The sequence below is a fragment of the Nothoprocta perdicaria genome, unplaced genomic scaffold, assembly GCF_003342845.1.
Source record: "Nothoprocta perdicaria isolate Ctin4 unplaced genomic scaffold, notPer1 scaffold_174, whole genome shotgun sequence".
Lineage (NCBI taxonomy): Eukaryota > Metazoa > Chordata > Aves > Tinamiformes > Tinamidae > Nothoprocta > Nothoprocta perdicaria.
The window spans coordinates 728,569-744,253 of NW_020454916.1; the positions used below are offsets into that span (position 1 = coordinate 728,569).

Consider the following 15,685-nt stretch of genomic DNA (forward strand, 5'->3'; position numbering starts at 1 on the left):
GAAGCACTGCTGCCCATAACGTCGCTTTCCAGAAGCTTTCCTCAGTTTGGTGAGGGCAGCTAAATACGCATCACCCTGCACAGCTTCATCCTCAGACTTTTCACCCTAAAGGTCTTCCACACAGACACTCTCCATATTCTCTTAAGTAAAATAGGCTGATTTTACAATTTGCTATGACATTTTCTAGAGAGTCCAAAAATCCAATCAATGCAGAAGTGAAACAGTGTTCTATTTCATCCATTTTTAAGAGCCTTACACTTTCTCCTCCAGCAATTCTGCAAGCCAGGGAGTTACCATTTCCCTCCAGGGGCACCCCAGGCTTTAAGCCTCCCCATGCCTGCCCCCACACACATGTGCACAAGCACATGCACTGCTCTTAACCAAGCTCCTCAGGCTGCCCAAGAAGCCCAGCTTCATTCCGAGGTAGCCAGGGCAGGAATAAAGAAAGAAGGGAAACCAGAGGAGAGCCTCACACACTGCCCTTGCAGCCCATCTCCTCCTACCACAAACTACACAGACTAAGTGAAGTAGCTGTGGTCTCAAAACAAGTTAAAAGGAGCTTCAGAGCTTCACAAAGGAGCCACAGAGCTTCACAAAGTCATAAAGGCTGCTGAAGCCAAATCTACACGTGGTGGAGGAATGACTAAACCGGTTTCCACTCCTAACCTGTACCTACCTCTAACAAAAATAAATCAGCAAACATTATTTTCTCCCTACAAATGAGTAAAAAACTAAAATCATTAAGAATGCAAGTGTAGGATCATGCCTCACTACTTAAATTACCAGGAATTAAGAAAGAAATTAAGGTGACTGTTACTTAATATTTGGCTTTTCCACAGTATAATTTTCCCCAACAGCCTGGTTCCCACTGCTGAAATAAGGCTAAAAAGCAGCAAGCAAGCAATTTTACAGAAAAAAAAAAAAACCCACAGGAGAGTAGGGCTCAACTCATTTGCTGGTCATCTTTTTATTTCAGGTCAATGCTGTCCTCTTATTACCCAAATCTTGGGAAGTTTATAGTGTAGTGTAAATCCTTGCTTTACACATCAGTACCTATGAGGTACTATTCCTCCTCTAATCAAAACATACCCTGGTCCTTCTAAGAAAACCTACAGCCAGGTGCGCATAGCCCTGTAGGTCAGGAAGTCTGCAGGAACATAACCTTTCCTTTATCACCTATSTATACGTAACTACTGTGGCTGTGTTTATGTCAAAATACAGCCCCAGTGAAGCTAGACAGCTCACACAGTCAGACTGTAGGCCCCAGGACACCGCCAAAAGGTTTCCATACGATGTCTGAAATAGAGATTCAAATGCAGCATAGAGAGTAATAAATAGACAATCACTCATGTTATGAAGATTTTTAACCAGGGTTGCTTATATTTTACCTTTAAAATAGCAATAGCAAATGACTTTAGTTTCCAAGACAAGAGGAAAATTAAACTAGATTAACATCATGATCTTCAGGAAGACAGTAAGATCTACAGCATTTATGAATATTTTTAAACCACCCTCATGTTTAAGGTACACTAATAAAAGCAGCCTTTGCCCCTAATGATTTAATAAAAAAGTGCYATGGGTAGAAAGGTTTTACTTTTTTCCTCCAGGATATTAAAAATTCTTACAGTTTCTTAAGAATTCTCTTTTTTTTCATTCTTTCAAGATAGGTGTCCAAGTGCCATTGTCTTCAATGGCACTTTGCCTGACTAAAATGTATGATTAATGATGCTTCTTCAGCACCAACGCTGTCCGTGTGGAGCTGAACAGTAACTATCTTTCCATCATAAAGGTGGAAACACTTATCTTCATAATAAATTAAAAAAAATCAAAATATTTAGTCATGAAATTTTCATCAGACTAACACAAATCAAGCAACTAACACTCCATTTTCAAGAATAATAAATATATTTAAAAAACAAAACCACATATTTAAAAGTTTTAACAAAAACATAACTGGGCTTCTYCTGTGTGTTCTGGTCCTCTTTGGTAACAGTCCCAATATTTTTAGATTAGGGATATATTTAAAATAGCAAAAAAAGCCAGCTGATGGTTTTACAGTAATAGTAATTAATAGGATTCTCATTATTAAATTAAGTACCACCTTTAAATAGGTACCACCTTGCACCACCAACACTACTATAACCTCTAGTAAGCACCTCTGCATAATTTTATATACACACACATCTAAATACTTTCTGAAAAAGAGGTCAAGGTTCATACGAATTATTAGAAAGACACTCGGAAAAGAATAATAGAGACAGACTCTCTGAATCCCAAAGCCAGGTACACAATTGCACTAAGTAGACAGGGCACAATTTCCTTTTGCAGAGAGGGCCCACAGCAGTTTGTATCACTTAACCTTATTCAAGTTCTCAAAACTGAGCTCACAATAAAATATATTAAATGACCACAGGATAAGTGAATACAATCAAGGTCATGAAGTTCCTTGCCCATAGAGAATTTTCCGAAGTACTTCCCAAATATTTTGGGACAGCAGGGCGTTTTTTGCAGTAGTATACTAGCCATAGAGAGCTCTTATTTCCAAAAGCATTGTCAAAACACATCTTAAATACCATTTAAAGCTTTAGGTTTGCAGAATCTAATGTTTCTTTCAAAGCAGAGTGCATTCAAGCTGCTCGCAGCACTTCCCTTTGGGGAATTCTTTCAAGGGCCTATTCCTGGGCAGCYGCCTTGTAATGCTTCAGGGTGCGGGCGGAAGGGTCGGTAGCTTTAATCCACCTGGGCATCCAGTAGTGGGGCAGCCAGCTGCTTTGCCCTGGGTAATGCTTCTCAAAGATCTGGCGGTAGTAATAACTTTCTTTGGTTTTAGGAGGATTGAAAGGGTATTTCTCCGCTGCCTTTTCCAATGAGAGGTCGTCAACCTAAAGACATGAGTAAAATTCAAATCAGGCTGCAAAGTCATCTCAGCATACAACGATTCAACACTGAATGGTCACAGGCTTAAATAAATATTAAAAAAAAAAAAAAAAAAAAGCAAAACACCCCACAACTTCTAAAACCTTGTAGCAGTCCTCTGCCAGGAAGGTAGTTTCCTTTCTTGTGTGTTTGTTCTGTTTTGGTAGCTGAGAGCCGTTGCCTTTGCTGGTATAACCAAGCTCCTAATGACCAGACGTGGGGATGCAGGTGTAAAACACACAAGTTGGCTAAGAAAGGAAGGATGGAAAGTTTCACTAGCTAAGGTAATTTCTAAAGCAGCTTCTATCACCAGCACATGATCTAACCTTCCACAGCCAAGAAACAAATTTGCCCTCCACCAATATATGGGATATTGCTACTCCACTAATATGTGGGATCATTAGGGGCAGCACAGTGGCCTGACTCAACTACCCTCCTGCCTGTGGGTATGGCAGAGAAGGAGAGCTGGGTACAACGTGTTGCTAGCAGGACAGGGCAGCCTGTCCACAACCCTGCTGCTCTGGCGTGAAATGAGTGTTATTCCTGCCTCCCAGTGATTCAGCTACCTCTACACACACAGGGCATCACTATCCCTTGTTCAAAGCCAAAACACTACATGTTTCCACTGGCTAACCATGCCGAGAAAGGCTTTAGGAAAAGGGCTTAGTAGACAATGCTAGGAAAAATAAATGAAATAAATAAGTACACAATAAAGTCATCATACTGCTACTGAGCCACAAGGTTCATGCCAGTGCCTTCAGCTGAAGCTGCCACTTYGTGTGTAACCCAACAATTGTGCTTCCCCACACAGAATCTAATTGGCAATCAGATATTTAAAGGATGCTCATTTCCTTACACAGGGATTTCTGTCAGGCTCTAATATTTCTTTGCATCTACTACTTCAAACGCCTTCAAGCAGCTCGGACAGCTGCACAACTGTTGTTTAAAATTCATCTTGCTCTGCCACCACCAAGCTCAAGTTATGGCAATACTCAGATTTATTTTCCCAAGGCATATGATCTGTCCCTCTTTGTAAGCAATATTTCAATACAGCTGAATATGAAAAACAAAAAGGTTGGGATATTATACCTGCTGATCGATATAGTCCTGAAGAATAGAAAACCAGGATTTCTTTACAGATGTTATGCCGTCACTGAAAGCTTCTTTGGGTCTCCACAGTATTTCTTTGGGAAGCAAGTTGGAATCCTCAAAGGACTGTCTTAAAAGATATTTTTCAATTCCGTTCTGTTTGGAAAACAACAAATAATGTCACGGGCCTTAAGAACTATCATACAGAGATACTGCTTTCAACACTGTATGAAGAAAGAGATTTCTTTCAGCAGTCTGTTCAGGAAAGATTGCCCAGGAATTCAACAATTTAGCAAAATAACTTGGCATATGCTTAGTCCTAAGCAAGGACTTGCACTGAATTCAATATTTAGGTAATGTTTACAATAGTCAYCAGTTAATTTGTATTTTGAGTCTACCCTAGGCTTGCCTACCTTTGGGATTCGCATTTCTGCTGGTAGAGACAAATAGTAGGAAGTAAACCGGTGATCCAAGAATGGGACTCTCAGCTCAAGACTACACAGGGAAAAAGAACAGAAGATACATTGAACTAAATCAGCAAGCCGAGCACTTTAAATCCTGTAACATTTACATTTTCCTGTCTTTCACATAATATATGGCTTTCTGATTTTACTCTAAGGTTTAGCTTAAATATCCAAACCATCTCCAATTAATTCAACCTTTTAGTCAAATATATAGTCTGTGGTGGATTTATTAACAGAAAATCACAAATGATTTATGATGCCATCTGCTGGACAACTTATTATATAATGAATTGAAACACCACAGTCATTTTGCACAACTTGCAACATCTGTTGCTTCACATAAAGATATCGAAAAATGCTGTTATCCCCAGAGAACTACCAAAAATCTGCAAGCTGCCCACTGGGATTTGCATCAGCTTTCAGAAAGATGTTACAGGTCAGGCTGCTGTCACTTCTGACACCTACATTTGCTCGTGTGTTCGAAAAAGGGAAAAAGGGAAAATCCTCATTCCTGCTCCACCTTACTGCTAAGAAATGGCACCCAAATATACTGTCTCTGCTCATCTGCTAAAGCATTTTCTTTGATATTGCCTGTACCAGTTTCTCTAGCAGCTTTGTCTAGCAAAGTTGAGAGCAGAAATGTGATTGATGATCACTCTCAAGACCAGATCTGTGTGTCCTGTAGACTCTTACACTCTGCCTCACACCCACAGTGCTGAACACCAGTGTGTATCTGTAGCATTAGCTGTTTTGTCATAGTGGGTGGTGTCTCAAGCTCTATTAGATATCAAGCTCAAGCACAACATGAGGTCCACCCCAATTACCAGTACTAAAGACTAATGGTCCTCCTAGAATCATCTAGGCCTAGCCAGTAGGTATRAAATTATCCTGCATCACAGTATTCTGATATGTTGTAATTTCCTGAATGGCAGCAGGGCTTTTAAGATCCATTTAARGCTCTTTAAACACACATGACCTAAGCATCCAAAAGACTGCATTTTACCCATGGGCTGCAGTAGTCCTGTCTGCACGCAGCACATCAAATAGGTAGAGCTCCTTCAGCAGCCTCTCGCTTTCCTCCGCAGCGTCTTCAGGACAGGGTGCCTGTAACGAGACATGCAGCACACAGGTTAATGCACAGCTGCTTGCTATCCTGCATATGAAGCTGTAATGAGCACTACACAGGCATCTGTGACAAACCTAAGCATGCCTCCTGAGTCCTGGAGTTGAGGAAAATACATGCAACCAGATTAGTGGGAGGCTCCCTGCCACCTGCTTACGTAAGCACACAAAATTCTTCCAGACACAATGCAAGGTATGAGCTGTTCACCTGCCTTGGCAAATACAATCACTCTCTACTGCGAGTTTCTAGAAGTCACTTTTGACCATGTTCATTTTCAGGAGCTTAAGTAGGAACTAAGTGCCCTTGGAACTGGTAAACAACACTCATAACAGCAACAACAGACCCTAAGTATGAGGTGATTACACCAATTCCCTCATATTTTACGCTGGCTCAGGACAATGCATCAGCAAGTATACAGCTGTCAACTCTGAAATTTCCCATCTAGAAATCTTRGCAGATTGTGTTGAAGAGAAAAACAAGGAGTGGGTGCTGTACAAGCATATTTACCTTATGGAAATAGATATATCCTTGTGTCAGCTCATCTGAGCCTTCCCCTGAAAAAATGACCACACTATCCGTCTTCTTGCGTATATATTTGGAGACCAGGTACATACCTTGAAAAAAAGAAGTATGAGGTCACTAAAATACAGTTATACGCATGATTTTATATAAAGCCTGTACAGTGTGGATTCAGCATTGTCAAGTTTTCTTTCCTACCCTACTTCCTGGCATAGCAAACTGCACTAACCTAAAATAAGCTCTGTTATTCAAAACCATCACCAGGCTTACAAACTAAGTACTGCAAATACCTGCAAACTGTGCACTTATACTTAGGCACCAAAATAAGAGAAAGCCATGTGTGTCCTGGATCCTGGGAATGCTAGAGGATTCCTATGTAAACATATCTAAGAGGGTTTGAGTTCTTTTTTGACTCACATACAACTTAAGCATCTGCCTAGTACCCAAAGAGTTCTGAACAAACCTTCCAGCTATGGGGAACAAAAATACCAACAAAGTTGCTGTTTAACTCCCTGCCACTGCATAATGAGCCAGGTGAGGTACTTTTTTTTCCAGATTTTTCTTTGTATTTTACATTTATTTGGTAATCARAATTAGCTCTTCTCCTCTTTACCTCCTTCCAAACAGTATGTTGTATTAACAAACTATTAGCAATCTTTTTTAAGGGATCTGTTTCACCATGCTTCATACTAAGCAACAAAAACATACAGGAAAAGAAAAATAGAGAAGATAGCTGGAAAGCTTGTAAGCTTATTTTTTTAAGCAAACATTACCAATATTTTTCATTACAAAGTCCTATCTTAATGTCAAATTCTACCCAGGGATCTGTGCTAGTCTTTTCAAAAATGTCTTGCCTATTGAGTAGACTAACTTGCTTGCAGTGTTTTGGGCTGACACAGAGAAACTAGGCAAAATGCTGTAGTCTGCACCGTACAGAAGGTCACCTTAGATTAGGGTTTCTCATTCTTATCAGGCTGGCAGCCCTTTATAAGAAGCTACTAGTGACTTATTTCACTTCTCAGAATCCAATCTACAGTATAAATTGCCCATTTCACTTGGGCATACATGAGTTATTGGAAGATAAAGAGAAATACATCACTTAATACTAGAATAATGCAAGAAATACGGTAACCATAGCGGTTTCTCCTGTAGTAACATTGAGCACCTCTAATATCCTGTAATAAATTCCCCCTTTCCTCCAAGATTCATACACCCCAAGCCAGAAAACCTAGACTGCTTTTTCTACTGTTCATTTTTTCCTATGTTTGTTTTTCAGCCCAAAGCTTCATGAAGAGCTCATGATACTTKTTTTCAGCAACTTTGAAACTAAAAATAGTTTTCGTTTCAATGTGGTATTAGACACAAGAACGGGGAACAGAACTTGGGTGTCCCAGTTTCCAAGTCCCACTGTTAAGAAGATGTAGGAGACAACTACACAATTTTGCATAAAAATATATAGACATAATATAAAATAAGGTATTAATAAAAAACTTACCAACTGAAGCTCTTATTGTTGTTATATCATATGTTTCCAAGGAGAAGATAACGTCCTCTATCGCCTGAATTCCTTCTTCAGAATTAAATATGACTTCATGATGCTCACTGCCTATATGAGTTGCCACCTGTTTGTGAAAGGTTWTGATAATACATTAGCTTTTAATTCAAACAGTCTTTAAATCCACACACTATGGGCAAGAATCCGCTCCCTTCTGCTGCAAACACTGAGAATTACACAATGTGAGGCTGAGTGGCAGCCCCTGTGACTCGCAGTGGTTCTTCCACCCAAGGGAACAGAGTTTTCCCAAYGACACCATGTTCAGCCGTGGCTGAAGCAGCTCGTCCAGGTGAGTGTCCAGAGCGTAACAGTCTGCAGCAGCTCTAAGCATGTCTGGTGTTTGCTACAAAGGGAAATGCAGCTKAAAAGTCAYGCCAGCCTAAATATCCAAGCATGTRCTCAAGAAGATAACTACGCCTGTATAAGGGTCTTATTAAATTGCTGTAATTAACAAATACACAAATGCGAGTATATAAACATAACTTGACATACTGAATATATAAGTCCTGGTGATTTACTCTAGTATTCAAGAGATAGAACCAAGACTGCTCTGAAATACACTTCTTTTGATAGCAACATGGGGGAGTCTGTCACACAAAAACCTTCCAAGTGCAAGAGAGGCAAAAAAGTAACRAGGGCGAGGTTGTTCTTTAAGATTTTAACTAAGCAGCAAATGAAGTACTAACTGGTGAGCTGCAAACTGATTTATGACACAAAATAAATGGCTAATAATTAGTATTACAATTAATAGCATAATGATGAGGTTAGCACAGTTAATATATGAGTACTGTTTGGAGTTGGAGAGTGCTAGATAACCTGAAAACAAGTTTCTGTACCTTTCTGGCAGCCAGTACGTCAGGGCTGTTTTCCATTCCAATTGAGAAGGTCTGCAATGGGTAACTGACGTTCATTTCTTTCATCAGTTTCAGAAGAACAGCTGCAACCAAGCTGGAATCCAAGCCCCCTTCAAGCAAACAAATGATTTTTAGGTGTTTGGCTTCACAGAATTACACAGTTTAAAAACACTGTCTCTGAATATTGGAATCTTATGTATGTGTCTCCATTTCAAGGTATCCAAACCAAACATTCTTTCTGCAAGTGCACATTTACCTTTGCTTAATAAAGTGGCCTTAGAACATCATTAGTAGCAGTTACTGATACTTTTGATGTCAGAAACATTAAAAGAAATCTTGCTTTAAGATAAAAGGTTGCTTTGAAATTATTGTGCCATTATAGAACATGCTCTTTCCCAAATCTGCTATAGCGGGATTTATTCTCCGTATTTCAAAGCTTCTCTCTCCATCCTCCTTATACCAACACATTTGATAAACTCGTAACAGAAATATGCAACAATTATTTTTGATTTGCTGTTCAGATCAAAGAGAATGATGCCACAGTTCAGCAACTGCAAAACAGCAAAGAACAAAATATTTAGYGTAAGGATTCCACCCCTCCTTGGTCATTTTTCAAAGGTGGATTTAACATTTCAAGTGAAATTTATTTTTGAAATATCATGTCCAAGTGAAAAGGGTCCCTAGTGACATTCATTCCTCTTCCTTTCCAAAGGAGGATGAGAGGAGGGATTAGAGAAGTTCGGAAAACAAAGAAATCCCAAGACAAATCCAAGGTGCCCAGTTATATTCTGAGGCTCTAGCTTCTTACCCTGATTAACTWGTTCTGCCAATCCCTGCCTATTTCAACCTGCTGCTCCACTTTCATGTACAGCAAGGGATGATACCTGTTCTCCCGTGCTTCCCTCCTGCTCTAACAATCTAAAACTCTTCATTTCCTGCAGTCTGTATATATGGTCTGCATATACAGTGTAGGTATGTGGGTCTGAGGAGCTTCTGACCCTCTCCAATTTGTTATCTGAAACATGTTTCCRTTTCATTTACCTCCCTCCCACTTTTTAATAAAGCCAGCCTAAGATAAGGACCTAATGGTTGCATCTTGTTCATGCTCTCGTCTGAACTCACAGCTAATTGGGTGCACAGTAAATTAGTGTCATCATTCACATTCAGTGCATGCACGATCAGAACTCTGACTACAACTATAAAGTGTTAAAAAAAGAAAACAGTAAGAACAATGTTGCTCTCTTGGCTACAAAGCCTTATCTCTTTAAGGTACTTGTGTAGCAKCGTGCCATGCCATCACGGTATCGATGAGCTACGTCAGTGAACAACTTTCTGTACCACAAACTATTACCTCACCTGGAAAAACAGTGTAACAAGTAATTTTGGTCCAGTTGCTCCTCTGTAATTTGGTAAATTAAGGGCACCCCAGGAAGGAGGCTAAAGCATAAAAGGTGAYAATTAAGAACTTCAGTTCCTCCTGCTATCTGAAACATGTCAAGGCTTTCCTCTAGACTCAGTGCAAAGTGAATGTAACAGGTTTTCCCTCTAGATACTAGCCTAAGTATCAGTTTTATATATTTAAGAATACAGAAAGTGATTTCTCAAAGGAGTATTAGATTGCTTTCTTTTTAGTTTAAAATGGTATCTCAACAATTCAACATCCTGGCCCAGAGATCATTTTAAAGTCCAAATATTTGTAAACTAAACAACTTGATGAAAAACGAACGACCTCTTTGTAACTAAGAAAGCAAATGAAGATTCACATCACTTCAGGCACGCTGCAGCAGAGCAGCCAGGTCTTACAGCTAATTGGTAGAAGGGGTGAGGRAGGAGAGAGAAGACACACAACCTTCACAGCTCTTGCTGCTTACCTGACAAAAGGCAGCCAATCCTCCTGTGAGCCATCAGGCGCTTCCTAACAGCATTTTCAAACAGAATACGGATGTTGCTTTTCACTGTCTCAAGATCAAAACCTGTTCAGGAAACCAACCAAACAAAAAGTTAGGAAACTTAGGAAAAAACAAACAACAACCAAAAAAAACCCAGTCTGCATTTCTTTTAACTATGAGGATACACAGGTTCAAGCACCTTTCGATATGACTACCCTACAAGGCGAATTTTCTAGTATTAAGCTCCTATTTCATAAAGATTCTTTCAGATTTTAAAAGTACTTCTTTTTAATCTAAGCAATTTTCATATTCAAAGATTATCATTCTTCCACTTTATTCTGATAAAAGCAATTTAGAACAATAAAATCATAATTTAAAACAATAAAAGCAATAGCAATTGTTTTGCTGTACTACCTGAAGGAAGATTTTCCACTGTATCATAAGCTGCATGGAGTGGTTCATCTTTATAACTATGAAATTTTACTAGTTCTACTGACGCAACCTTGCCAGAGGGCTTCAGATCCAGCACTTCATAATGACCCGGAAGAAACGGTTCCACTTTAGGAAAGAAGGATGTTGAATGCTTTAAGTTGGTAAGTCCTACAGAGATAATAAAACAAAAGAAACAGAATTTTTAATCTAGGATGGTTGAATCATACCTCACCCAACAGCCCCTGTACCAAACCCACATACAACTATTTTCTATAGAACATAAGTTTTGGTGTAAATTTAACTGTCAGTTGAGGCATCAGTGCTGGTGTATTTGGGAATACAGATAATGCAGCACTTGGCTTTCAGATATTTGGAGGCTGGAACAAAACATTAGGCCCCTCTGTGCAGTCCAGTGAGATGCAGAGACTCAGAATGGGACAATAAAATCCTGCTGCAATGAGAAAGCAGCTCAGCAGTGGAAGACAACCCTGACGACAAGTGAGGGCCTGGAAGTCCCATCTTCCCAGCACGCAGGGATGGACTCACAGCCGCACCGTAGCTCTCTGAACTGATAATCTTCTGTAGATGTGAGAAGCTACAATCTTTCCTTTGGAAAACTTGGGGACAAAAAGCTAAAGTGATTGACATTAAATTAGTGATTTCATAACTCAATGATTCCAGATTGATCCACACTGCTTCTAATGAAGACTAGGAATCAGACTTAGGACCATAACTCATTTCCATTCTACTTCTGAGGTGAAAAGAAACAAAAAGAAAAAAAAAAAAAGTTTTTGCACCATTGGGCCACTCAGATGCCACTCGAGTAACTCCACAGAAAAGTTAATCACTTAGCTTTACAAGGGCAATGGTGCCTCTGTAATTCTTATGACAGAGGGTTCCTTTTAGGAAACTTTTGTTCCCTTCTGTTTTTAAGATTCTTATGGCATTATTTCTTATGGCATTATYTCTTATGGCATTATTTCCATGTTCACCATAAAATTCCAATAACAAATTCTAACCTGATTTACCATGACATAGTCTCACTCAATACACTACATTCAGCTTCGGAGTTAAAAACTTTGGGTTCAATACTGTTATGATACCAGAATAAAAAGAATTACAAAATGAAATAATATAGGCATGTCAACTTTACCACAGGACATCTTCAGAAACTTACCCCCCACCTTGGGGAGTTTCTGTTTTAATGATGTACTGCTTTACTTTATACCATTAAATAAGGTTCATTTATTACTGAAGTAAAGTTCACTTTCTCTTCATGCTTAGAAGGACAGCACAACAAAAAAGTCTTTCTCCAGCAATACTGCCTAAGATTATTTAGGCACTAAGCACAACYGGTCTTACCTTTTGCCTCAGAACAGACACCCAAAAATCCATCATCAGTCAGCACCTTGAAGAGTGGTCTGACCCCGTATGTATCTCTTGCCAGATAAACTTTTCGGTTTGCTGTGTCCAGAAGGATGAAAGCAAACACACCGTCCAGCATGCAAGCTGTTTGCTCTATTCCTCCTCTGTTGTAAAGATGAAGGATAACCTCACCATCCACTAATGTCTGATATTCAAATCCAAATTGCTTCTGCAGCTAAGAAAATACATAACAGAAAACACAAATAAGMATTTGCAAACCTTGTTTATCAATTAAAAAAGAAAAAATAACAGTCATACTTGCTTCTTGCCTAATATGAAAATGCAAGTTACTTTTATGTTAAGTTATGTATACATTTCAGTAGAGGGTGAAAGTGATGCTGCTGTATTCAAAATATTACTCAGGATCTCCTCTCAAGCAATGCAGATTTACGCCATGGTCTTCAGCAATTCTTGGCAGAGAAAGATTTCAGGATACTTTTCTATTTGGGCATGTGAAACTGCAAAGACAAGATCCTGATCTTCAGAGACACTGACCTCCCCATCTCCAACAGGCAAACGGCCAAGGCAGGCAGCCACTGCTGTAGAAACCCTGCCCATCACCACAAAACAGGCCCAGAACCTGTTACATCATTTTTTTGCAGTCCCAAATCTCTCAGTGACACTTTATTGGATAGTGATAGTGATAATTACTTAAAAACAATCAAACCAATCCCTCCCACACTAGACATTTAACACTGGTCATGTGTCTCCGGAGTACATGTGTCTCTGGACGACTTCAGGAATAAATGCTGCAACTCTGCACTGCTTTTTCACTCACGTTGAATTTACCCTCCTCCAGTCCTCTAATGAACTTCCTTACTCYGCCTGTGCAAATGGACACTGGAGGCCAGGGCATGGCAGGGAGAAGCAGGAATAAAACACTAAAAATCGAAGAACCASCTAACCAGTGCTTTCACATTTTAAACTGCTCTTCTTTGGTTTAACTTTTATTTATGGAYAAAGTGGTGGCCCAAACTGAGCTAAGAAGTCATTGCCCTAAACAAAATAAGTATTCAAAAAAAAGAAAAGCAGTGGTTCTTTCCTCGGTAGGTTTCAGTCACCTATTCGTAGCTGAAAACATGACAGTACAACCCCTACGCAAAGCAGGAAGGGACATAACACAATGAAAGTGAGTAAGTTTCTGCCGACCGTAATGAAAGTTTTGCAGGAATTTCACATAAGATTCAGCCAGTGGCATGACTGAGAWTAATCTCGGCTGCTTTCATCAGCAGAAAAGGCAAAGCACAGCAAGACATAGACTGCTGCTATGTTTTCACATGCACTTTGTCTTCCAGGACATCTTACCTTCCAGACAGACAGATTTGGAAGGAGGWAAAAAAAAAKTATTACTTCCCATTTCAGTCAAATCCCTAAAGGCATCAACATAAASTGGACTTCAAAAATCYCAAASAACAGAAATCCTGAGTCATTTGAAATTATTCCTATCTCTCTAACTAACTAACTCTGCTGCTCAATTTATGATCCATTTTAAGCATTTATTTCAGCATGATTCAGAACCAGTTGTGAGTATAAAGCAGATACTTTACACCCCAAGCACAAATGCTCTGAATCACTTCCCCTATGAGGCTGGCATAGGCAGAGCAGATAATCTGAGCATTGGAACTAAGGCACAGACGATGGTGAGCAACAGCAGCAATCACACCTCCTGTCAGGGACATTTAGGCACTTGAGGAATTAAGCACTGAGCTGATGAATGTCTCCCCCTGCCAGAGATTTGCTTAGGTGTCTCTGAAAAATCCCACCTAGCATCTGCCTTAAGCTGAAGACCCCTAAATATTTTTGCGGCCTACTGGAAACCTAAAGCTATGAAAAAGAATTTCCTTCTTGTCAATTAAAAAGTTCTTGAATTATTGAAAGGCTGAGCGTGCAAGTCCCCTTTATTGCTTTTAAATATTAAATATTTGATGACCTCATTTTTTAAATTATTGTAATTTTTCTGGTATTCTTGCCCATGTTTTAAACCACTTCTAAACACTCACTGGTTTTAAGACAAAAAGCAGTGTGGCCCATACAACACCCTGGCCAGCCAGCGGCATGACCCCCCGTGTGACACCTGCTTGGACAAGCACCTGTTTGAAGTTGTAGATTTCCCCATTGTAGCAGAGCCAGAGATAGGGAAACTTCTTGATGCGGATGGGCTGCATGCCGTAGAGCTGGTCGACGACGGCCAGGCGGTGGAAGCCGAAGCAGCAGTTGGTGAAGCCGTTGACGTTCTCGAAGCGGAAGGCGTCGGGCCCCCGGTGCGCGATCTTCATGGCGCTCAGGCACTGCACCGAGAGGCACTCGTCGCTCCCGAACAGGGCCCAGATGCCGCACATCCTGAAGCTGGTGAGCTATCCCCAAACGTTGAACCTGCTGTGGAAATCACATGGAATCATACAAGGGATGCGCATGGAAGGGACCTCTGGAGATCATCTAGACCAAGCCCCTTGCTCAAGCAGGGAAACTTGCAAGGTTTTATGGAATCCTGATGTTATCAGCAGCACATTTTAGTGGGAAACAGCTGTGGCAAACAGGACATTTCCCACACACAAGTCAGGAGGACAAAATGCCCCAATGCAATAAGCAAGAGAGGGTACCTAGGACAGCACACATACTTTGTGAATATCGAGTGTATTTGAACACACTGAGCTATCAAGAAAGCTTATCAAGCGGCTAGCAGGCTTTACTATCCCAAGGTAAAACCCAATTTCCTGTGGATATGATAAGCTACCCTCATCCATGCCACAAACTGAGGTTTCAGCTCACCTTCAGGTACACCACTGCTGCCTGCACATTTTATAAAGCATAACTAGGATAAGCTGTTCAGTATCGCACGTTGGATACACTCTAGCAAAGCAACATCATGTCAGCAGAAGCACTGACCACTCTTTCAACACTTTCATAGAGCTCTCCATGAATCCATACATCCATCCAGTTGTCCATCCATCAGTTCATCCATCCATCCACCTGCTTGGCAAACGGGCACAGTGTGYGGACAAGCCAGGGAAGTCGCTGGGTCCTGTGGGACCCCCACACTGGGGCTGGGGTGCCCTGCACCCAGCAGAGCTTCCAAGCGCGCTCCGAGGTGCCGACCTGGGCCTTGGGGCGGCACCAACACCGGCTCCACGCGGTGCCATCTAGGGCTCCCCGGTCACCCCGAATTCTCCCCGCGGGCGGGCAGGGGGGACCCCGCGGGCGGGCAGGTTTCACCCGCCGCCCGCGCGGCCAAGGCGCGGCCGAGCCCACGCGCCGAGCCCCGGATTCCGCCCAAAACGCCGCCCGCCCGCCCTCCTCCCCGCCGATGCGCGCGGATGCGGCAGCTCGCCGGCCGCATGGCGAGCGGCGGCCGCATGGCGAGCGGCGGAGCGGAGCCGGGGCCGGGGCCGGGCCCGGGCAGGCAGCCCGCGCCGGCCGCC

At 41.2% G+C, this 15,685-nt stretch overlaps 1 protein-coding gene across 1 annotated transcript; it reads right to left on the reverse strand.

Annotated features, from left to right (window-relative positions):
• Positions 1 to 1,493: 1,493 nt before the first annotated feature.
• ASNS (asparagine synthetase (glutamine-hydrolyzing)) lies at positions 1,494 to 14,642 on the reverse strand. The gene is made up of 11 exons (XM_026036267.1): positions 14,357 to 14,642; positions 12,204 to 12,441; positions 10,824 to 11,009; positions 10,392 to 10,493; positions 8,503 to 8,630; positions 7,607 to 7,733; positions 6,100 to 6,206; positions 5,473 to 5,573; positions 4,419 to 4,500; positions 4,006 to 4,161; positions 1,494 to 2,882 (listed from the first exon to the last, which is right to left on the reverse strand). The coding sequence occupies exons 1-11, from the start codon at positions 14,603 to 14,605 to the stop codon at positions 2,673 to 2,675; spliced, it is 1,686 nt and encodes a 561-aa protein (XP_025892052.1). The 5' UTR covers positions 14,606 to 14,642; the 3' UTR covers positions 1,494 to 2,672.
• Between the last annotated feature and the right edge of the window lie 1,043 nt (positions 14,643 to 15,685).